Genomic DNA, 23,566 nt, shown 5'->3' with positions numbered 1-23,566 from the left:
AGATGATCCCAGAGGAAGCTGCTGCCAAGTAAAAGCTGCCCAAATCTCTCAATCATTCAGAATCAAAATTTGTAATGTATTTCTTTATAAATTAACACTATACTTTTAACATGCATAAGAAATAACCAGAGATTTCTAAAAGGAGTCAAGGGGATTCTGAGTAAGAAATAACAGATGATGTCTCAAAATTTCAAGAGGTTTTTAAGTAATATAGAAACTAAAGACCTTCCTGCACCCTCTCCCACTTTGGGAAAGAAGGTGGAATAAGGCAAAAGGAACCACTCTAGTGGTTTTAATTCTACAAACCAAATGTTCAGCATCCCAGGAGAACATAAAATAGAAACATGACAACAAATTACTCATTTATAAATGTACACCAACTAAAAACTCCATCTCATGTTCTGGCAATTCTGCATCCAAAATCATTTATCCATTCCTGTATGAAGAATCATTTCATGAATTTAAACATAGTGAATCCTTAAAATAGACAGGAGGAAAAAACAAACTCTTGTGATAGGATCCATGGATTACTCTGTATTGGTGTTTCCCTCTACTAAAATTTTTTAAATGTCAATTAGAAAATCCCTATTGTATTAAAAAAGAAATGTTTCTACTGGAGTCCAGTGGAATATTAGTTTCTTCTCTAAATTCACCCATTATCCATGTAATTTTCATCTCAGCTACAAAATATATAGATAACAGTTTTTACAAATGCCTATCCTTTTTGAGTTTTACAAAGCTATTGGTATAGTACTTCTTAATATAATACTGTATGAAATATGTACATTTAGATATCATTCCCTCTACTTGGACTTTGAAACAATTGCCTTTATAGTTTAGTGAATCTTTCTTCTTTCTCTACTAATAGGACATGTAAAATGGCTCTGGGTATTGAACCTAGGCAAAAGGACTACCACTGAACTATATCATTAGCCCTGTTGCTGCTTTTTAATCTTCTCTCCCTCCCCTCTCCCCTTGATTATTAGCCCTTTTCTTGAAGTATTTATTTCAAACTTATCCTCCCCCTTCTCAAGGATACTCTATATAGTCCTTTATCACAGCAGTATAAGTAAAAGCATGGAACTTTTAGCCTCTGGGATAGGCATGCATTCTGCAACACTTCTTCCAAAACCCTCACTACATTCCACATCACAAGGTAAATACTTTTGGAATACTCAACACTGCTGGGAAAAAAGCATATCAATTTTTTTTTTTTTTGAGAAAAAGATTCAGAACATGGGATTTCATCCCCCAATCCACCAACCAGGTCAGCTCCAACTGTCAATTTATAGTTAAGGAAGTGTGAGTATTGTTTTGACCCATTGAAGAGAAGAAAATAAAAGCTGCTATTAAATATAAACCAAGGAGTCTGTTGAACACATAGCCACACACTAAAGGACTTATTCCACCCATGTAGGCAAAGAGGAGGGAGAAAATATAACTAAGTCTCATCTTTTGCAAACAGAATTTCAAGGGAATACATGAATTGCCAGAGAAAAGAACATACAAAGATAGAAGGAAAGAACAGATACATAACATTGGGTAGGAAAACCAAGGTAATTCTTTCCAAATTCCAATTCCTCCTTTCCTAAAATGTTCCTGTAGAGCAAACAATGAGAGAAAGTTCCTTTCTGAGGTACTTTCTTCAATCAGAATGACCCAAAAAGAGATCTTAAAACATAGGAAGTATCCTCGGTGACACCACAACTTGGCTACTTTGCAAACAGCAAAACTAAAGTACATTATTGACGAGTGCCAGTGGCTCATGCCTGTAATCCTAGCTACTCAGGAGGCAGAGATCAGGAAGATTGCAGTTTGAAGCCAGCCTGGGCAAATAGTTCACAAGACCCTATCTCCAAAAACCCATCACAAAAAAGGACTGGTGGAGTGCCTCAAGGTGTAGGCCTTGAGTTCAAGCCCTAGTACTGCAAAAAAACCCACAACATTAATAAAAGCAACATGGCAAAATAGAACACTAATCACCTCTTCAACGTATATCAGGTTTGATATGGAATGTTTTCCCTTTGAAAGAAATCTAGGTTTAACTTCAAGAAAAACGAAGTTAACTTCTTGCTTAGAAGATAGATCTTTAAGTTAGATCATGTTCTAACTTAACAACAAAACAAAGCAAAACACACAAACACAGTTTTTCATTCATCCTTCCATTATGAGAGTGAGGAAGGGGTAGGGGAAAAAGTATCTGTAAGAAAAGTGAACTATAGAGTTTAGGAGAAATGAAAGTGAAGTAATTATTCATTCATGACCACAGGTTAACAACAGTTGAGCCCCTTGTGATAAAATATAGAAAGCAGATCTTTTGGGGATATGAAAAATCAGACACAGATGAAAAATCAGACACAGTATGAACAAACCACTATTTCCATTAGCTTATCCTGGCTTGGAAGTTTTCCATACAAATATTATCTTCTCCACTGTCATCATTAATACTTAGAAAATTATGTGTACAGTAACTTTCTCAACAGTCTCTAGTACTTGACATAGACATACTGTTGAGGTCCTGAAAGAAACCATCAGTGGTCTTAAGAACCACTCATATTGAAATGCATACATTTGCAAACAAGGCACATATGACCCCCTATCTTAGATGCACTCTATCTAAGTTTCCTTTGGGCAACTGGACAGCCAACATCATCATCCAATCCTGCTGAACAATTTGTAACAACGCCATTAGAGATTAACTATGTCAGCAGATGTGTTTCTTTAACATAAAATGGTTAGGTTTAAAGAACCTATCCACTAGCTGGGTGCCAGGGACTCAAGCTTATAATCCTAGCTATTTAGGAAGCAGAGATCAGGAGGTTAGTGGTTCAAAGCCAGCCAGAGCAAATAGTTCTCAAGACCTATCTTGAAAATACTCAATACAAAAAAGGTCTAGTGGAGTGTGGTTCAAGTGGTAGAGCACCTGCCTAGCAAGCATGAAGCCCTGAGTTCAAACCCCAGTACCACCAAATAAATATATAAATAAATAAAAGAACCAATCTGTTGATTTTGGGATTACAAATCATTTGCAAAAGTCTACAGACCAAAGTGAAAATTATTATTCACCAACAGTGATTGTTATAAGACAATTATTTCGTGTTTTATTCTCAACATAGATGGCTGCTAGAGAATATTTTGTATTCACAGAAACATAAACATTTTTAAATAGCAAACAACAGCCTAAATTACATAGCTGACTGACATGACAGACAAATAAAGTCCAATTTGACTTTAGCATCCTAGGCATTCAGTACCTCTAAGGGAGCAATTTGAAATGGAAGGAATGTGACCTTACATGTAATACTCTCAAGACATTAACTTCTGTTCAGCTGGGTAAGGCCCTAACCCCAATGTCAGCAATGGACTGGTAATTTTTCCCAGTCACACCTGGAGTTTTTGGAATTCCAAAGATATTATTATGAGATGGGTTTATCAATAAATTGTGGATAGCACCCTTATTCAGCAAACTTGAAGTCTCTGAGAAAGATCTTTCTTCTTTCCATATACAGTGAACAAATTATATGCAGTCAGATTAAGAGGAAGAAGGAAAGTCACTGATTAGCATTTAAAACGCTCCTTGTCTAAACCAAATCAGAGGTTCATATGCATGGCCTAACTCCCATGGAAGCATGTTCAAGCAGATCTGATCAAATAAGACATTAGCAGGAAGGGAAGTCTACTCAACATCAAAGTGATTATAGGAATGTACATTACTCTCAAGACAGAAGAATGTGGATACTTTTTATTCTTATGAAATAACTTAGGCTAAAGAATCCCTTAAATATCTCTAAGAAACCATAAACAACGTTCATCTGAGCTTTAAGCCTTTGCTTACCAAGTTAAATTTAAGAAATAAGAAGAGCTTTTGAAGCATAAATTTACTGTTGGTCTTCCAGGCTTTGTTTTCTCTAGGGTACAATGTACCTCCAAATAAATGAAATTTGACAGGACTTTAACCTTTTACTTTCCAGATAGGGTGAAAGATTAGAAGAAATTTGCTCAAGAGTCCTCGTGGCAAGTTACCACTAGTAACGTAAGTTAACACCTAGAGAGAATGAAGGTACCTCTTTACTGGAGCAGCTGGATTTTCTTGATCCCTTCCACTAGGATCAAAGGCCCCAGAAGTCATCATCTAGCTCAGCAAAGCACATCATCAACATTCCTACTTCTAGAAAGCTGAGATTGGAATGCTAGGCACATAACCATCAATCAGAAAGCCAAGGTAAGCAAAGAAAGAGGAAACAGCAGAGAACACATGCTGGGGGAATTGAAATGCTACCATGTCCCAGTGACATCTGTAAAAGACAATGAGACCTGCAACTAAAATGTCTCTTACCAGCTACTACCATTAATGCAGATGTGGAGCGAGGGAGTGGCTGATCATTGTTAAAGAAGAAACGAGGAAAAATGACATGTCTGGCATTCAGGAAAACTAGATCAGAAAGGAGTACTATCCCAACTTTTCCCTGATATAATGACATACGCCACTGCCAGCTGGCCCTGAGCTCAATCATGTCAATTCTCTAAGATGAGGTGAAAATAACTGATATTTGAGAATAAATTAATGATATGCAAGTCTACAAACCCTATCATGCTGAGTATTATTTGGGTTTTTAGAGAAAAAAATGTGAAGATGCCAAAATAATCCAGTTGCCTGGTTCACATCTTCAGCCTTCCTCCTCCTACTCTTCTTCACATCCTCTGTCCTATTCATCCAAACCCACATACTCTACAAGAGCTCTTGAGAGAGCTCAGCCTGTTGGAAAGAAAGTTTGGGTACTACCCAGGCAGGTAAGAAATAATCAAGATGACAAGGTGGAGGCAAAAAGAACAGCAGCAAGTCAGGGTCCTATTGGCTTCTGCCTGTCCTGACTGGCAAAAGCAGAAAGCAAAGCCTCAAACCAGTTCTTTGACAGGGCCCAACGCCTCTGCAGCACCCCCCGTGTAATTACACACTTGAGTGACTGGACTCTGAAGAAAATTGAAGGCCTGAGCTCCGAACAGCTGCCATTTTCTCTCTCCATCACACCAGCGTGATTACTTGAGAAATGAACAGCCCCGGCTCAAAGCTACTCCAGAATTCTCAGAGGAAATATGGCTCCGTGTTCCAATAATGAGATTCTTAAGGCAAGCGTTACTTACAATCACTCCGCAAAAGGAGCGAGCCGAGCCCCTATATCTTACAAATTAGAATTTAAGAAACCAAGCGACAGTCCTGGACGATCATTATTCTTCTGCTGCTCCAAGGATTCTGGGCTTTGGTCTATTTTTAGTGCTGAAAACTGTTAAGTTCTTAAAAGGTAATCATAATAAGATAAAAATTCACCATAATTAGCTTCCTAAAAAGGCAAATTTTACCCTATTTGGGTCCAAACTGACAGATTCTTTTACCCCTCATCATTACCCTTTTCTGCCAGAAAGTTTTAACTTTATTCAAGTGAGAATTAACAATCCTTGCATTAAAATTTCAAAAACAGTCAGATTTCTTCTCTTTTGATTTAAAAAAGAATTAGGTTGTCACAGATTTCATATATATATATATATGTACACACACACACACACATTTTTTTTTTGTAGAAAGCTGTCACTTGTTTTTTTTCCCCCTTTCAAATGGATCTTCTTATTTCCTCACCATCTAACCAATCCAGGCTAGCAAAGAAAATGAATTCTCCCTGTAATTACATTATTTTTAAAAGTGGCTATCTAAAACATGTTATATCCTTTGGAGTTAACACTCTAGGCAGATGGCTAAGTGGCAATATTGTTTAACCAGAGATGTGAGGAAGGTATCCTCTCATTTTGAAGTATGAAATAAAAGATGGCAGTGGAGACTTACGGGTGTTTCCCCCCACAAGAAGAAGTGATGGAATTAAAGTATGAGGAATGCCCATCCCACAAAAGGACAAGAACTGAAACTCAAATGGTGAGGAAATACTATAGTCCCATTAAAAAAAAAAGAAATATACAGTAGAAAGCAATCACTCAGGACCATAGGGTAAGGGACTCTTAAAAATAATCCTACTGTTTTTAGTTTCCTAGAATTAACTCAACCAGAAAGATCTAGGACTGAAGGTGATGCATAGCAACTTTAAAAATCATCAAGTCTGCAAACTTCTAACCCAGGTAACACCCATTCCCATTTTCTACTAATTCTTATATTACTAGGTTATGGGGACAAAATGATGAACTACCAATACAATAAACTGAGTTTACATTTTAGGTTTTCATGTAAATAAAACAAAAAGAGACCAAAGAAAATTCAGAATAAATATAAATTTCTGTGGTCAAGGAGGAACAATACTAAATTGGTAATGTTCTTCTTAAAAAGTTTCTTAAAAGAGTCATTGCTTATATCTACAGAACAAACAAGAAGTAAAAATGAAAGAGCACATTGGTTAGAGAAAACTACATTTTAAAGCCACTGTCATGATGACAACAGGAATGAGGGGAACATAAGGCACTTCTAAATAGCGTAAGAGAACTGAGTTCCTGTGCACATTAAATGCATAATAACCAGAACAATACTTTTTTAACCAGAGCAGTTTCTTCAGATCAAGTATAAAAGTAAATATAAGAAACTGTTAATCCACAACCAAAGCTCCACTCCTCCCGTAATTATAAAACACAGCCTCTGATGACAGCTACTAGAAGAAAAAACTACTTTTTGCATATCATCAGCTATCCTTACAGACTGTTAAAATGCTACTCACAATAAGCATTGTGACCAGAAGATTCTTCTTGGTAACTTGAGCATGAGAGAAGATATAGTTCAGTACTGTGTTCATGTCACTTTTGTTCTCTTCCCGCAGAGCGAACACACATTTGTCATAGTGACCTGTAATCAAGCAAAAAGAACTGATCTTCACTCATTTATGAAAGCTGATATTTGCGTGCTATTTGTTTGTTTCTTACTGTCTATAATTCACCTGATAAACAGTGAGAAGAAACATCTAAAGAATTCTCTTGCCCTAAGTTCAAACCCCAGCACCACCAAAAAGAATTTTCTTAGATGGCTGGGAGTTGGGCTCAAATTAGAGTACCTGCCTAGCAAGCATGAAGCCCTGAGATCAAACTCTGCCCCCTCCCAAAATTCTTAGACTAATTTGGCAGTGTGGATTATTAAAAGGGACATGAGACTAGTAGTTAGGAGAATCTGCATGTAAGATCTGGGATCAAGGCCTATCTCAGTTACCAACTTTTAATTTGCTCTTGGGCAAATTTGACTTTTCTGGGCCTTAAACTCATTACACAAAAAAATTAGGGAATTTCCGGAATTGGGTTTAAAGACTGGTAGGGGGTTGAATAACTCCAATCCTACTCTTACTCTAAACTCTCGTTTGGCCTCATGGAATGATTTCCTTAGAAGAGAAGGTTCTGCTGCTTAAAAATAAATATCAGTACTATTAAACTTAATGATCTTTAAGGGCTAGCTCAGCTTGAGATTCTGGTTCCCTGTATGATGCACTGAAATGTTTTACTCTAACTTCTAAGAGCTGCTTTAGTTCAAGAAATAAATTATCAGTATCTCTAAGATGTAATACTGCTACCTCAGGAATCAACATTCCTCCCTTTAATGCACTAAGCAATGCCAAGGAATTCCAAATCCAAACCAAGCTATAGATCAAGGAGAACCACATGTTAAAGTCAAAAACTGTAGGGACACTATAGTTATATTCATTTTCACAAGCCTTCCATAAGACCACCACGGGCAGGTTAGTTCTGGGTGGAAAAGCTATGTCCTGTGACATGAACCATAAGCTTTCCATATACAGAAGAGATATCTATAATGGCTTATAAGTAACATACAGTTCTTTAGAAACCAGATTACCTCATGTTTAAATATTCGTGAATTTTATGGAACCATAAAAATACTAAGATTATCACCTCAGTTCAGATTCCATGTTAAGTTACAAACCAGAACTGCTTTACCATGGTTTCTTAGACATTTCGGCAAGGCAAGCCTATTTTATCTGTTTTAAATATCAAAGGCAGACATAAGCATTTTTTTCCAAATGAAACTAAAATACATTTGAAAAACAGTGGACTATAATTTCTAGAGAGCTGTCATTTAAAACAAAATGGAAGCTGTTTAAAATTGATTGTTCCAGACTAAGTTATGTAGCTCAGTGGTAGAACACTTGTCTTGCATATGCAAGCACATGGGTTCAATTACCAGCATTGCATAAAAAAGAAAAAAAAATTATTGTCCTATATTTCCCCTTACTGAGACATACCTTTGAAGTGAAAATAGAAACATATTTTGGCAATAGGAATTATTAGGAATAGAAAAATAAAAAGCACACATTTATGCAGGGTGAGGGGAGACACAAACAGAAAGAAAACAATGACATCAATTGTTCCCTTTAAAAAAAATGTTAATTATATATACACAGAATACATAAAATATATACTAATAAAATAAACACTATGCATTATTTCAAAGCACTTTTTTTTGAGATAGGGTCTTGCAAAATAGCCTAGCGTGGTCTCGAGTTTGCAATCCTCCTGCCTGAGCATCCTGTGTGCTGGGATTACAGGCATGCACCAAGTAGGATAGCTTTAGTATCTTTGAATGCCCCTATGTCTTTCCCCTCAGAAACCATTACTAAGCTGAATTTTATATTAATCACTCAATTTTATATTAATCATTGTTTACACTTACCACCAGTGTACACAGTTTAACTTTTTCTGGTTTTTTAATTTGATAGAAAAAAATGGAATCACTGTGAATTGATTCTTCTGTAACTTATTTCTTTCTTCAGCATTGTATATTTGAAATTCATCCCTGTGTTCATGTGTGTCCCTGGCTCACCCAATTTTCACTGCTATATAATAATCCATTGTTCATGCGTGTACTTTGTCTCATCCAATTTTCACTGTTATATAATAATCCACTGTAGCAATATCCTAGAATTCCATAATCTATTCTACTTGTGTATATTTAGTCTGTGTCCAGTCTTTTTTGCTATTATGAACAGTGATGGCATAAAACAGTCCTGTATATGTCTCCTAACAAGCATATGTAAGAATTTCTCTAGCATATCTTATAAAAGAGAAATTACTAGGTGGAAGAGAATAAATGAAACACCCTGTATAGCTATATTTAACAGATAAATTTTTTTTTTTTTTTTTTCAAAACCAGAACAGGAAGGTAAAATAGATCCTATGTGGGAGACTGGTATCAGTGGGAAGGAAAGAATATAAGGAAACAGTGTAGCAGAGTGCATGTAGTAGAAATATTATGTACTCATGTATGTAAATGGAAAATGAGACCTGTTGAAACTATTCCAGGAATGGGAGGAAGGGAGGATAAAGGAGAATGGTGGAGGGGGTGAATCCAGCTATGATATATTGTAAGAACTTTTTTAAATGTCACAATGTATCCACAAATATAACAGTAATATGATAATAATAATAATAAAAATTCTCAACTTTGTTAGATATTGACAAACTGTTTTCCAAAGCAGCTGTGCCAATTTGCTTTATGACTACAGGAACAGTAAAAGATGATGATGTGACTTTTAAATATTTGCCAATCTCAGTGTGATTTTGGTTCACATTTTTCTAACTAGTAATGGGATTGGGCATCTTTTGGTAAACTTATGGTTTGTGCTCCCTCTTCTGAAAATATCTTTTCCTATCTTTAGTCTCTTAATAGTACATTTTGATGAACAGGGCTTTTTTGTTTGTTTGTTTGGTAGAACTAGGGTTTAAACTCAGGGCTTTCCACTTGAGCTACACCTCCAGTCCATTTTGCTCTGGTTATTTTGGAAATGCAATCTCTTGAACTATTTGTCCAGGCTGCCTCGAATCTTGATCCTACCAATCTCAGCCTTCCAAAGTAGGTGAGTCACCAAATCCAGCAATGAATAGAAGTTCTTTTGGGCTGGCAGAGTGGCTCAAGTGGTAGAGCATCTTCCTAGCAAATGTAAGGCCCTGAGTTCAAACCTCAGTATTACACTATACCCTCCCAAAAACGGAACATTTTTTTTGGGGGGGGGGCGGTAGTGGGGTTTTAACTCAGGGCCTTATGCTGGCTAGGCAAGTACTCTACCACGTATAAGCGGGCCACTTTACCAGCCCTGTCCAAAAGTCCTTAAATAAGATTGAACTAATAAACTTTTCCTTTGTAGTTTATACTTACTGTGTCTTTTATGACAAAAATCTTCCCTACTCTGAGGTCATAAGGACATTAATAGTTTTGCCTCTGGTAAATGTTTAAGTCTTTAATTCATTTGAAATTGATTTTTATGTGTATGGAATACAGCAGAGACCCAATTACTACTACATATTTTTTTTAAACAAATGACTAGTTCATTGTCCCAGAGTAATTTATTGAAAAAGTCTATTCTTTTCCTCATGATCTATATTCCTGCTCTATTATAAAACAAGTTTTCATCTATGTATGATATGTTTCTGGGCTATTATGTTCCTTTGATTTATAAATTTGTCCTTACATAACTATCACAATTGCTTAATTAATATGGCTTCATATTAAATCTTGATATCTCATCAGGCAAATCCTTTCACCGTATACTTCTAAAGAAATACCTTGGCTATTGACAGACTTTTATGTTAATTTTAGAATTGGCTTGACAAATTCCACAAAAATATCTTTTAAGGAGAACTTAAGGAGAAGCAATACCTTTTTAAGAAGCAATACTTTGTAAACTAATACCCTGACATTCACTTAGATATTCATTCTTTTATTTTTTATTTTGGGCAGTACTGGTGTTTGAACTTAGGGCTTTGCATTGGCTATGCAGGGGCTCTACCACTTGAGCCACACCTCTAGCCCAACTTAGATATTCTTTACTATTGCTCACTTACTATAATTTTCTCAAAAAAAAAAAGCATATATATTTTTTGTTAAGTTTATTACTTTGTATATTATATTTTTGGTTGCTTTTTTTTTTTGTCAGTACTGGAGTTTGAAGTCAGGGTCTGACACTTGCTAGGCAGGTGCTCTTGTACTTTAGCCACTCTACCAGCCGTGTTTTGTGTTGGGTATTTTCAAGGTAGGGTCTCAAGAACTACTTGCCTAGGCTGGTTTTGAACTGGGATCCTCCTGATCGCTGCCTCTTGAGTAGCTAGGATTATAGGCCTGAGCTACCAGCACTCAGCTGGTTGCAATTATAAATGGTGTATTTTTAAAATTTATTTTCTAACTAATTGATTTGCTGTAAAGACATACAACTGAATATTTACGAGTGTTTTGAGACAGTGTCTCACTATATAACCCAGGCTTGAACTCATGATCCTCCTGCCTCAACCTCCAAGTGCTGGGATTATAGGTACACACCACCATGACTGGGTGTTTTTTTTGTGGTGTTGGAGATCAAACTTAGGGGGCTCCACATGTTAGGCAAGTGCTTTACCACTGAGCTACATCCCAGCTACAACTGAGATTTAAATGTTGATTCGTATGCCAGCAATTTTGTCAGGCTCTAACTAATTTAATAACTCTGTGGACTCTTTGAGCCTTTCAAATAGACTTGTTAGTGGCACCTCACACCTTTTAATTCCTTTTCTTGTCTAACTGCACTGGGTCCCTATCCAGTATGATGTTGAATAGAATTAAATGATAAATATCTGTCTTAATCTTAAAGCAAATGCTTTCAACACTTTGCCATTATGTATAATATATCCAATAGATTTTTTTGGTGGGTGGCCTTTGCAAGGTTAAAAAGTTCTATTTCAAGGCTAGGTATGTAACTCAGTAGTAAAGTGGTCCTCTAGCATGTACAAAGCCCTGGGTCCTATCCCCAGAACTGCAAAAAAAACCTTAGTTCTCATGAATAAATGTTCAACTTTGTCATATGCTTTTCTCCCCAAATCTTGAGATGATGACCATGTTTACTTCTTTAATAATGATAAATTACATAATTATCCCCAAATTTATCAATTTTGCATCAATAGGATAAAAGCAGTGTGGTTGTGATACATTATTTTATAGATTTCTGAGTTCAGTTTGTGAATGTCTACTTGGGGAATTCTGTTGGCCATGAATGGCAGACCATCATTTAAAAGATGTAAAAGAGAGAACAGATAAAAGAAAATTTTAGGTAATGGTTCAAATTCAAATTCTGAAGTGTTTCACTGCCATCTTGTGGCAGGAAACAATAATCAGCAGTACATAGCTTTAAAATTATAGTCAAGGTATTTCACACTTCAAGACAATATGGCATTTAGTAAAGCTCTTTAGAGAAAGCCAGAGATAAATTCCACCTAAATGATACATTAAAAAGTAGTGGAAAATCTGAGCCTTTCCCATATGCCTGTGGTTCATGGATTACTTGCTGAGAGGCAAGCTCTTCTGACAGGGAATTTCAGTTTCAGCCTGGTCATGACTCAACCAACTCTCACTATTACAATGTCAAGAAGCTGTCAACAGGGAATGCTAATCTTCACTAGAAAAATTATCTTAGTCCTCGCCTAGAAGTACACTGGTTTACAATTTCACCAAGCTGTGTTTTGTTGTTCTTTCTTTGGTACTAGTAAGTACAGAGGTTTAGTTTTTAAGGAAGTGGTAAGAGTCTGTTAATGGGAAGTGTTGGTAACAGAATGAACTGGCTTAGCTCTCATACAGTCCTGTACAGTTTGGTTTGGTCATAAGAATTACAAACTTTCTTAGACAGTCCTCAAGAGAAGCTTACCAATCTGGAATTGTGTCTCCACTCTCAGGTACTGTCGGAGCAGATCCATCACCACAGCCTTCATGTGGCCTCGGATACCACTTCGGTACCTAGGCAAAGAAAAGTCTCCACTGAAAAAGTGTACAGGTTAACACAATTAAATAATAAACCCTGAGGTAAAATGTACTTTCTAGACTTTCTACGGAACCATTTTTCCCTCTGAAACTAGGGCAGGTTTATGGCTTATATTTTCAGGTTGTGTATTCAATTACCCAACCAGATTAATTTAAATTCCAAACCTAAAAATAACCTTGCATATAAAGGAAAAGAAAAACAAAATTAAAAAACTTCATAACCTTACTTAACAATTCAGTTCCTACTGATGAGTAGAAATTATTACCACACCCTAGAAATGGCTAAGGGATTTCTGAAAAAATAATAAGTATCTTACAGCTGAAAGTGCTTTATGAATACCCCTTTAGTCCAATACTTAGCTCCATAAATTAAGAAGAATAAAAGTTATCTTGGGCCCTGTGCCAGAAGCAAAATTAGGATCTTTATCAAAATCGCAAGGAAAGAGAAAACAAGAGAATTTCCATGACTTAGTAACTGACAGAAAGAGTATGAAGAAATCACAATCAATACTGAGTATAAAAGTTAAGTCACACAATTCTAAGGTATTTGAAGATCTAACTCACATCTGAGAAATAAGTTGCTTTTTACTTTCTCAAAGTCGGACCTCAGGTAAACCTCTTTATGACCACTTAAAAGAAAAGGAAGGTATAGTTTGGACAGTACTAGGAATCTATAGTTACATGTAACTACCTTTGCACCAGTTGGACAATGCTCTGAGTGTTCATGAAGAAGACTTCCCGTTCAGATTTCCGGTTCAATGTAGCTGCATGACTATCTAGGATGTTGGCAATCTAAGGTATAAGAAAAGAAAAAGAAATGAAGCCCAATCTAACAAAAGGACCCAAAGTATTATATTAACATGACAGCTAGGAACTTTCTAGATAATAAAGTGACAATTTGACATGTTAGCAGCAGCTGGAAGTTACTGGGCATAGTTTAGGGGCTTATACTACATAACCAAGTAACTTTTGTCTCTTTTTACCCTTTCCCAGATGGACTAATGACTATGTCACAAAATAGATACCCAGATCTACTCCGAGTAGATAACAAGAGGCTCTGATGGGCAAGTGCTTCTGTGGTCAAGATTCACACTCTATACCTCACTTGCCCAGTTTTACTCCCAACATACATCTGCTTTAAGGCAAAGGTTAAGGATGCTGCTGAGGTACTAAGGAAGTCTCAGAACAAAACTACCAATATCGTTCACTTTAAATGTATAAAAATACCTCTAATTAGGGAATAACCCAAAGAACCAAGCTATACAGACTACATGACCAAAACATGGTTTTCTCATAAACACAGATATTTTACATTTCATATACAGTGCTTTTATTATTGGGCTCATCTCCTAAGGTAGTTTTATGAAGGGTATGATGCTTAAAATTGTGAAAGCACTACATCCAGACAATTCAGAGGATGCAAACAGAAAGGATTCCAATAGAATGAACTCCAGTGGTAGCCAGTGGAAAATAATGATAGTGCTATCCCATAACTACCTGCTGACTGGGAAACTGACAGAGGACTGATGTGATGTTGCTAGCATATTGAGCCATTTCCTTCTTGATAGACTTCTCCACATTGAGGGGGATTCTGCCAGAGACACTGGTCATGATATCTTGCAATTCTAATAGAGGCAGGGAGGGATCTCTCAGAGTCTTCATTAACCGTTCTACCCAGTCTTTTACCTGAGATGAAAGTAATAATTAAATAGGGTACAAAGTTAACACAATTTCCAAAACACAATGAGATATCTGAAGTCACTAGCATATATTTTAAAAGTGCAATGTAAACAAACACTGTCTTTAGTCTCTGATTTAAAAAGCAGTAACCCCAAGTAAATGTGACATCCATGACAAAGCTTAGAACAAATGATTTAAAGACATCAAATCTCATAACTAAAGGTGGAAGAGTTGTAAGACACACAGCTTTCTTTCCCTCCCCATAAAAATCCTCATGAGAATTTATACTATTTTGGAACACAGCCGCCCCATTTATATACCCCTTTCTTAAGAGAGGTGATTCATACCTTACTACTGAAGAAAGGATCCGGAAGGCAATATCCATTCATTACATTGACCAAATTATCCAGGACATAGTGGAACACTCGATGGAGCTTCTCGCCTCTGAGAGCTGTGCTCTGGATCTGTGGCAGGCTACCCGTGTGAAGCTCAGCCTGTCAACCCCAATGAGAGACTGTTATTCATCACCTCTTATTCAAGGCACAAACACACTTCAACTCAGAGACAGCATTCAAAACCGAGACCCCCTTCACCATACCCAGCTATTAGAAGTCATTAGAGGAAACAGAAAGAAATTACAGAATCTTAGTATTATATTTACTATTGCAAACTACCCAGGACATAAATACATGGCAAAGGATTGGGAGCTGTGGAGAAGCTTAAGAAAAAATTGGCAAATTAAACATCTGCTTCTCCAACTTCTGTGTTCCTCAGCTCTTGAACAGCAATATTCAGGGTACCTTTCTCCTCACCTGCTGAACCTTGCAGGGATTGTCCAGCTGCATTTTGGCTATTACACAGCCAGGGTCAAGTGCTGCTCCAGGTCGTTTGACGTAATGGATGCAACCGGATTCTGTAGCTGTTAAGGTCATCACCATCTTCATTACCTGTAAATGAAAAATATGTAATTTAGAGTCTGATCTCTCTTAATACAGATGAATGTTTTAAGATCAGTTTTGCCCTTAGAATCGAAGTTAGACTACACTCAACTCAACCCAGAAAAATGGGAATCTATAAAAATATCCTATGGCGTCCCAAGGAAGACAAAAAATTTCTCAGGAGCTAGCTTTGAGGATTAGTAACAGTTACTGACATTTCCTGTGTTTCTAACTTTTCAATACATTTTGCTACAATTTGTTATTTTACTCATTTTGTGCTTAGAAACAATGAACAATTGAGCCTCCTTCTACTAATAAATATTCATGTTCACTCTGTTTGTCTACCTATGACATCCAGGAAGCCAAAACCTAAGGATTAACTGTCATTCCTCTTTCTCCTTCATCTCCTGATTACCAACCCCAGCCAAGTATATCTTCTAAATCTCTCTCAAAGTATTTTTCTCTTGCCATGTTTTTGGTTTAGGCCCTCCTCATTTCTGGCCTACAGTACATCAAAATCCTCCTAAGAGATTTTCCTTACATGCTATACATCTCCAATAAGGTCCAAAAAAAAGGAAAGAAAAGAAAAGAAGAGAGAGAAAGGGAGGGAAGAAGGGAGGGAAGGAGGGAGGAAGGAAGGGAGGATCATTCTAGAGCTCAAAACTCATCATTTCACTTTTCTGCTTAAAATGATCTAAACTTACTAGCTTGGCATGTAAGGCCTTTCATGACCTCACATTACTGCTTTAGCATCCTTGTTTGCCACTCTCCTAAGCTTTAGCCCATTCTCAAGCAATACTAATATATACTGTGCTTCCTAAATACTCCAGTCTCTTGTTTCTGTGCTTTTATACATGGTATCCCCTCAACTTTAAACACTCTTCCCTGCCTTTCTTCACCTGATCTAGTACTATATATCTTTCAAAACTAAGACCAAATATCCCCTTTCAGGATTCCCTTACTTTGATCCCGGTGTTGATTTGGAGTAACAGCCCTCTGCACTCTGTGCTTACTTCTTTCAAAATTCATCATATTTCATTACTTGCCTTTTTTGTGACCCAACTCCACCTATCATGTTTTCTTTATACAGCCAGCAGTTAGCACAACACCTAACAGTCAGTAAATGCTATTGCCTAGTATCTATTTTTAGAGCTAGAATTTCTTTACCTGTCAAAGAAAAATGGTGAGCTTTATATTTATTTTTGACAGCTTAAAGTTCACAACCCCAATTAAGCCAACTGATGTTCTTTCTTTTCTATTTCTATTCTGTTTCTGTTATTTTTCAGTTCTAGTCCATTCTAGCCAAACCATTTTTCCCTTCTATCACCCAATAGCTTATTACCACACTGACCTCAATCTCAGCATAGCACTGGCCAGCAAACACATGGCCTCCATCCTCCACAATGTATTGGATTAACTTCCCAGCAGAAGGTGAGCGCAACACTGATGGGTCATTTTCCTTCTCAAACACACAAGTTTTATTGCCAATTGTGATGCGATATCTAGGAGGTAAGTGGGAGTATATAAACTATAAAGCACTCAAAATATAAAAGGGAATGGCAGAAAATGTCAATCTTTATACACAGAAATGCAGTCATACAATCACACGGGACATTCAGTGTATCTTTGCTTACAATTTTATTAACAATTTCCTTCAATAAAGGTCAGATTAAATAAAATATGATATACTCATATAGTGGAATACTATATAACCATTAAAAATAACAGGAACTTCTAGTAAAAAAACAAAAACAATGATGATGCGATAATTAACATTTCTTGAACTCTATACTGTAGCCATTGTTTTAAGGACTTTAAATATGTTACTCAATTTTCACAACACTATGACTGGTATTGAACAGTCTACAAAATACATTAAAGCTAAAAAATAAAGTACAGGTTGTACTTAAAAGATTTTATTTCCTTTTTATTTTTTTCATTAGCATGTATTAATTATAATGGGCTTCATTATGACATGCTCATGTATATAATATACTTTGATCACATTCACCTTATCCTTAACCCTCACTAGTCATCTCCTGCTAGTCCCCTTCTGCCTAACAAAATAGTCCTCCTATTTTAATGTATTTTCTTCTTAAGCTAGATTCTGCATACTAGAGAAAACATGCATTTGTCTTTCTAAGTATGGTTTATTTTGTTTTACATGATGATCTCCAGGTCCATTCATTTCTTGCAAATGACATAATTTCACTCTTCTTTATGACTAAATGATACTTTATCATGTATACATACCACATTTTCTTTATCAATTTATCCATTGATAGACATCTACACTGTTTCTATAACTTGCCTATTGCGAATAGTATCACAATAAATATGGGTGTGCAGGCATCTCTAGTATATGCTGACTTTGATTCCTTTAGTCTAAAAGTGATATAGCAGGATCATCTATTGTTAGTTTTTTGAGGAATCTCCATCCTACTGATTTCCATAGTAGCTGGACTAATTTACATTTTTACCAACAATGGAAAAAAAGAGTTTCTTTTTCCCTTACATCCTCGCCAGTATTTGGGGTTTTTTGTTGGGTTTGGTTTTGGTTTTTAGTTTCGTTTTTGTTTTTGCAATACTGGAGTTTGAACTCAGGGCCTTACTTCTGCTCCATTTGACCTAATCTTCCAGCCCTTTTTGCTTTAGTTTGTTTTTAGATAGGGCCTTATGCTTTTTTGCCCTGGCTGGCCTCTGACTATAATTCTTCTACCTCTACCTCCTGAGTATCTGGGATTACAGCATGTTCCATGTTTGGGAAAGGGTCTAACTTTTTGCTTATGCTGGCCTAGAACTGTGAGCCTATATTCACCTCCCAAAGATTTGGATTTACAGGTATGTACCACCCTGACCAGCCTTTCATTATAGTTCTGATTTGCATTTCCATGATGGCTAAGGATGTCGGATATTTTTTCATTTATTTCTTAACCATTTGTTCTTCTTGCTTGGAGAATTACCTGTTCAATTCATTTGTTCGTTTATTGATTGATTAAAGGATATTTTTTATTTGTGAACATATTTAAAAGAAAAAACACTATATATATATATGTATATGTATAACCTGTATAGATTACAAAGGTTGTACAAAAAATATATAAGAAACTATTAACAGTGGTTGATTACAAAGGGAAATTAGTTTTCATTGTTTACCCACATTGGAGTGGTAGGGAGACATGTTTTCCTTACTTTTTTTCCTTATGAGACAGTGTCTCACTAAATTGTCCTGAACTCTTGGGCTCAAGCAATCCTCCTGCCTCAGCCTGAAGAGTGGCTGGGACTATAGGCATGTGACATATTTTAATTGTAAATACTTCCACACTTGACATTTTTGTTAAGTGCATGTGCTACTTTTTTTAATTAAAAATGAGTATACCAGACCCTATCTCAAAATACCCAGAGCAAAAAGGGGTAGAGAGATGTGACTCAAGTGGTAGCAAACTCAAAGTCCAGTACTACCAAAAAAGAGTATACCAAAATAAGCCTGGAAAAATCCCAAGAGCAAGTGACTGAGAAAAAAAATGAATACAATGATGAGCAAATGGATCTCAAATAGTCACTTACCGATCCACTTCCTCCTTCATGTATGTGGTATAACTGCTGCCATCATATGACAAGAGCAGACCCCCATCACTCAGCCGATGCACATCTACCTCCACACATGATCCATTCATGATCACCACATAGGAGTTGGGGGACTGTCGAGTCACCTGTAATAAACAAGAACCAGAATGGATTCATCAATGTGACCCTTCCAGGCAGGGCCCCACACAAAATTTTTCTGTTTCAAAGATATAGGTAAAAAGGTACGTCAGAATGAAGGAAATTAATGACACTGGTGCTATTTGCATCACTGCCAATGGACACAGCACAATTTTCCTATGAGCAAATAAGGTTACTTAAGTTGCTTCTTTCTACTCTGATTGCTTCCTGTCTCCTCTTTCTCTCTTGGCAGTAGTGTAAAGTTGAAAAACAACTAAAAAGATTGTCATAGCATCAACAAATACCCCCTCAGACTATTGATTCAAACAATGACTATAATTTCATTAACATCCCAACCCCTGTACTAAATCAAACTTTTTCTTATTGTTTTACCTAAAGAGAACTAGCTAACAAAGAGAGACAAAAACTAAGGTGCAGGTTTCAGTAGGGTTTGCATACCTTAAGTACATACTTGACTCCTTCATAGATAAGCTCAACATCTACTGTGTTTAGAAGTGTATGAGCAGGAAGAACTTGACCCCTAAAAGAATGACAATAAAAGAGATATTTATAGAAAGTTCTAATCATTTACAAAGGAAACTCAAAGAGCAAGCCTAGAAAAACCCTAAATGACCATTTGTAAGAGACTGATCGCAAAAACTATGAAAAAAAAAATATAATGGAATTTTTATATTTAATTATGGAAAAAAATACGAAATTTAGTATCTTAACCATTTTTAAGCGTATAGTTGTAAAGTGTTGAGTATATTTATACTACCATGAAACCAATCTCTAGAACTTTCTTGTTTCGTAAAACTAACACTCTATACCTATTAAACAACTCCCATTTCTCACTTCTCCTAATCCCTGGGTTTTTTCCTCTTTCTATGAGTTTAACTACTCTTGATACCTCTTGATACTGAAATAATATTGTACTTGTCTTTTTTGTGACTGGCTTATTTCACTTTGCCTAACATTCTCAAAGTTCATCTGTTTTAGCATGTGTAAGAATGTCCTTCCTTAAGGTTGGCAGTTATCCCATTGTTATGCATATACCACATTTTGTTTATTCATTCATGCATCAATGGACATTTGGCTCATTTTACACAGCAGTAAATAATTCTGCTATGAACATGAAAGTATCTCTTTCAGACTCTGCTTTCAATTCTTTCAATATATCCAGAAGTGGTATTGCTACAGTTAATTCCATTTTGGACTGAGGAATTTTTATATTGTCTTTCATACAACCAATAGTGCACAAGGGTCCTGACTTATCCACATTCTCACTAACACTTGTTATTTTCTGGTTTTTGACAGCAGGCATCTTAATGGGTGTGAAGTGATCCCTCATAGCGGTCTTGATTTGCATTTTCCTAGTTAGTGATGCAAAGCATCTTTTCATACACATTGTATTAATATTATACAACCATTTAAAAGAAAAATGAAATCTTTTATGTACTAAAAAGAAATACTCTAAAACATACCATTAGGTTAAAAAGGCAAGGTAAAAATAATTTCAGAGTATGCTACCAAAAAAAAAGAGAGGGTCGAGAAGAAAAGAAAAAATCACATGTATAAGTTTATGTAAGTTTAGGATATCTCTAGAAGGTTACAGAAGAAACTAGTAACATGGATTGGCTATAGCAAAAGGACAATGGATGGCCAAGAAACACAGATAAGAAGACTTTTGATTTGAACTCAGGGCCTTGTGCTTGCTAGGCAGGCACTCTGCAATTTGAACCATGCCACTGGCCCTTTTTGCATCAGTTAGTTTTCAAATAGGGTCTCAGATTTTTGCCCAGGCTAATCCAGATCATGATCTTCCTACTGACGCCTCCCATTTAGCTAGGAAGACAGGTGTGCAGGACTACACCCAGCATTTATTGGTTGAGATGGGACCTCCCTAACTTTTTGCTCTGGCTGGCATCTAACTGCATGCTTGGCTTCGTGTCTTCTGAATTTTGAACGATGTGAATCTATTACCTGTTCTTAAAAATAAGTAAAATCAAAGCCTGAAAAATTAATAAAGAATGATGAAAATCAGTGTTAAGTTGCTAATAATTAAGAGAATTTGCGTGAAGCATATATAGAAGTTACCTGTACTATTCATGCCATTCTTAAAAGTCTGAAATTATTTCAAAATACAAGTTGTAAAGATAAATTACAAATTAGAATGCTAAAGGGTGGGGGTGGCTCATAGAGGAGATTGTATGGGACACATTTCTGCACCTACCAGGAAAACAATTTAACTAGATTAGAAACTATTTAAATAACAGAAATAAGCAAAAATGTACTGGCTATAAAAGGACCAAAGTGTTCAGAAAGTTGAAAGTCATACTGAAAGATTTAGATTTGATACAGAAAGGAAATACAAGCCGCTGAAGGCTTTAGTTCAAGATAGTAACATAGTAATAGATATTTATCACAGGGCTTGAGTAACTGAAATCTCAGTTCAATTTTTAAAATTTTCTTTTCTTTCAGACACTTCAAAAGGAAGCTGATAGAAGTCTAAGAACACAGAAGGAAATAAAGTGCCTGTGATTAAAGTGCTTTAATATGATTAGCCCTTTGGGCCATTCCCATGGGGACTCAAAGGCAGAGCTTAGTCTCTGGAATCAGTGTTAGAAATTAGTTTAGCTCTATACACATCTGACCCTCTACCTGAAAGACTCATGGGGTCATCCTGAATATGGGCCTCAATAGGTGGTATCGGTAATTCATGAAATATTTAGGGTTCAATGCTAGGAAGAAATACCAGATCTTTATCACAATGGTTTGGGGATATTTGCACAAGACAGAATGTTTGCTGCAGTTTTTGAAAAAAGCAACCTGCTATAACTGTGGTATAAGCTAATTTCCAGATATCCCCTCACTCCCTTGCCACCACAGTCTATAAGTAATGAGTAGCATTCACAAGCTGCCAAGAAGTGACAGAAAAATAGAAGGGTCTTTGAGCTGCAGTCCTGTACTTAGGTTAGCTTACAAAGCCCGCAAGAAACAAAGACTACCTTTCTAAGGAGTGAAGGAAGTTAGAGATGCTATTCCGCAAGCTCACATCTGCCACATGGAGAGCTCCACACACAACTCCCAACATGGTGTCAGGACGTTCTGCCTGGAAGGAAAAAAAAAAAGGCAGCAGATAAAAAACATGGTCATTTGACAAAATGGTACTTCAAATGAAATCAGGCTCAAATTTGTTGTGAAGAAAAAGTGAATAAGGAAAATCTCCACCCTTACTGCCCCACCAATTTTTAAGATAAAAATAAACACATGTACTTTTAGAATATGAATAGAGGCACCATTCGAATAGAAAAGAAAAAAAACAAACTTCCTTCTATTCTAAGATTTTAACTGAACCAATCAAAGAGCAGCTCAAAAAACATGCTTCTGTCAGAAATAAATTTTAAAAGGTATGAAGATTTGGCTACAGATAATCTAGCCAAAACGTGAACCTTTAGACAATTTAGATGAATCTTTTTTTAATTTATTTTTTTAGTAGTTTAGAATAGCCAGTGATTCAGGAACAAAAGATGACTGTCAGCTTAAATAGTTCCTTCTCATCAGCACTTAGTAGATGTAGAAGTTGCTACCTTAAACCAGATCAATCATCAAATAAAGAGAAAGTAGTATTTCAATCCCTATATGCTTCTCTTCAAATGTAACCTAGCAAGTAATACTAGAACATAGAAAATGACTATGTAATATAGGAACGAGGACTTTTTTTTTTTCCTTTTTCTTTTATTATTCATATGTGCATACAAGGCTTGGTTCATTTCTCCCCCCTGCCCCCACCCCCTCCCTTACCACCCACTCTGCCCCCTCCCTCTCCCCCCCCCAATACCCAGCAGAAACTATTTTGCCCTTATTTCTAATTTTGTTGTAGAGAGAGTATAAGCAATAATAGGAAGGAACAAGGGTTTTTGCTGGTTGAGATAAGGATAGCTATACAGGGAGTTGACTCACATTGATTTCCTGTGCGTGGGTGTTACCTTCTAGGTTAATTCTTTTTGATCTAGCCTTTTCTCTAGTTCCTGGTCCCCTTTTCCTATTGGCCTCAGTTGCTTTTAAGGTATCTGCTTTAGTTTCTCTGCATTAAGGGCAACAAATGCTAGCTAGTTTTTTAGGTGTCTTACCTATCCTCACCCCTCCCTTGTGTGCTCTCGCTTTTATCATGTGCTCATAGTCTAATCCCATTGTTGTGTTTGCCCTTGATCTAATGTCCACATATGAGGGAGAACATACGATTTTTGGTCTTTTGGGCCAGGCTAACCTCACTCAGAATGATAGAAACAAGGACTTTTTTTTTTTTCCCCAAAATGCCATGGAGCACAAGAATTCTTAGAAGTGTTAAAAATACTTTGACTCCTAGCTTTTTCCAGGAAGATTAAGAATTATTTGCATTAGAATCAAATTTCATCTGATAACAAGGACTGATCACAACACAAGCCTATAAAAACCCAACCCCAAAGAATGT

The 23,566-nt window shown here is 36.4% G+C and overlaps 1 protein-coding gene across 13 annotated transcripts in view; it reads right to left on the bottom strand.

Moving 5' to 3' along the window:
- The window catches only part of Acaca (acetyl-CoA carboxylase alpha), a 268,903-nt gene that overhangs the window by 124,847 nt on the left and 120,490 nt on the right, over nt 1–23,566 (bottom strand). For all 13 annotated transcript variants that reach the window (XM_074046276.1, XM_074046288.1, XM_074046285.1 and 10 more), the window contains 10 exons: nt 22,101–22,204; nt 19,552–19,633; nt 18,955–19,100; nt 16,739–16,889; nt 15,262–15,396; nt 14,797–14,943; nt 14,267–14,455; nt 13,461–13,561; nt 12,657–12,745; nt 6,711–6,835 (listed from right to left, as the gene is read on the bottom strand). In XM_074046276.1, coding sequence (XP_073902377.1) covers nt 6,711–6,835; nt 12,657–12,745; nt 13,461–13,561; nt 14,267–14,455; nt 14,797–14,943; nt 15,262–15,396; nt 16,739–16,889; nt 18,955–19,100; nt 19,552–19,633; nt 22,101–22,204 — 1,269 coding nt within the window. The remainder of the gene's footprint in view (nt 1–6,710; nt 6,836–12,656; nt 12,746–13,460; nt 13,562–14,266; nt 14,456–14,796; nt 14,944–15,261; nt 15,397–16,738; nt 16,890–18,954; nt 19,101–19,551; nt 19,634–22,100; nt 22,205–23,566) is intronic.

The sequence above is a fragment of the Castor canadensis genome, chromosome 11 (genome assembly GCF_047511655.1).
Source record: "Castor canadensis chromosome 11, mCasCan1.hap1v2, whole genome shotgun sequence".
Taxonomy (NCBI): domain Eukaryota; kingdom Metazoa; phylum Chordata; class Mammalia; order Rodentia; family Castoridae; genus Castor; species Castor canadensis.
This window is presented reverse-complemented; position numbering and strand designations above follow the sequence as displayed.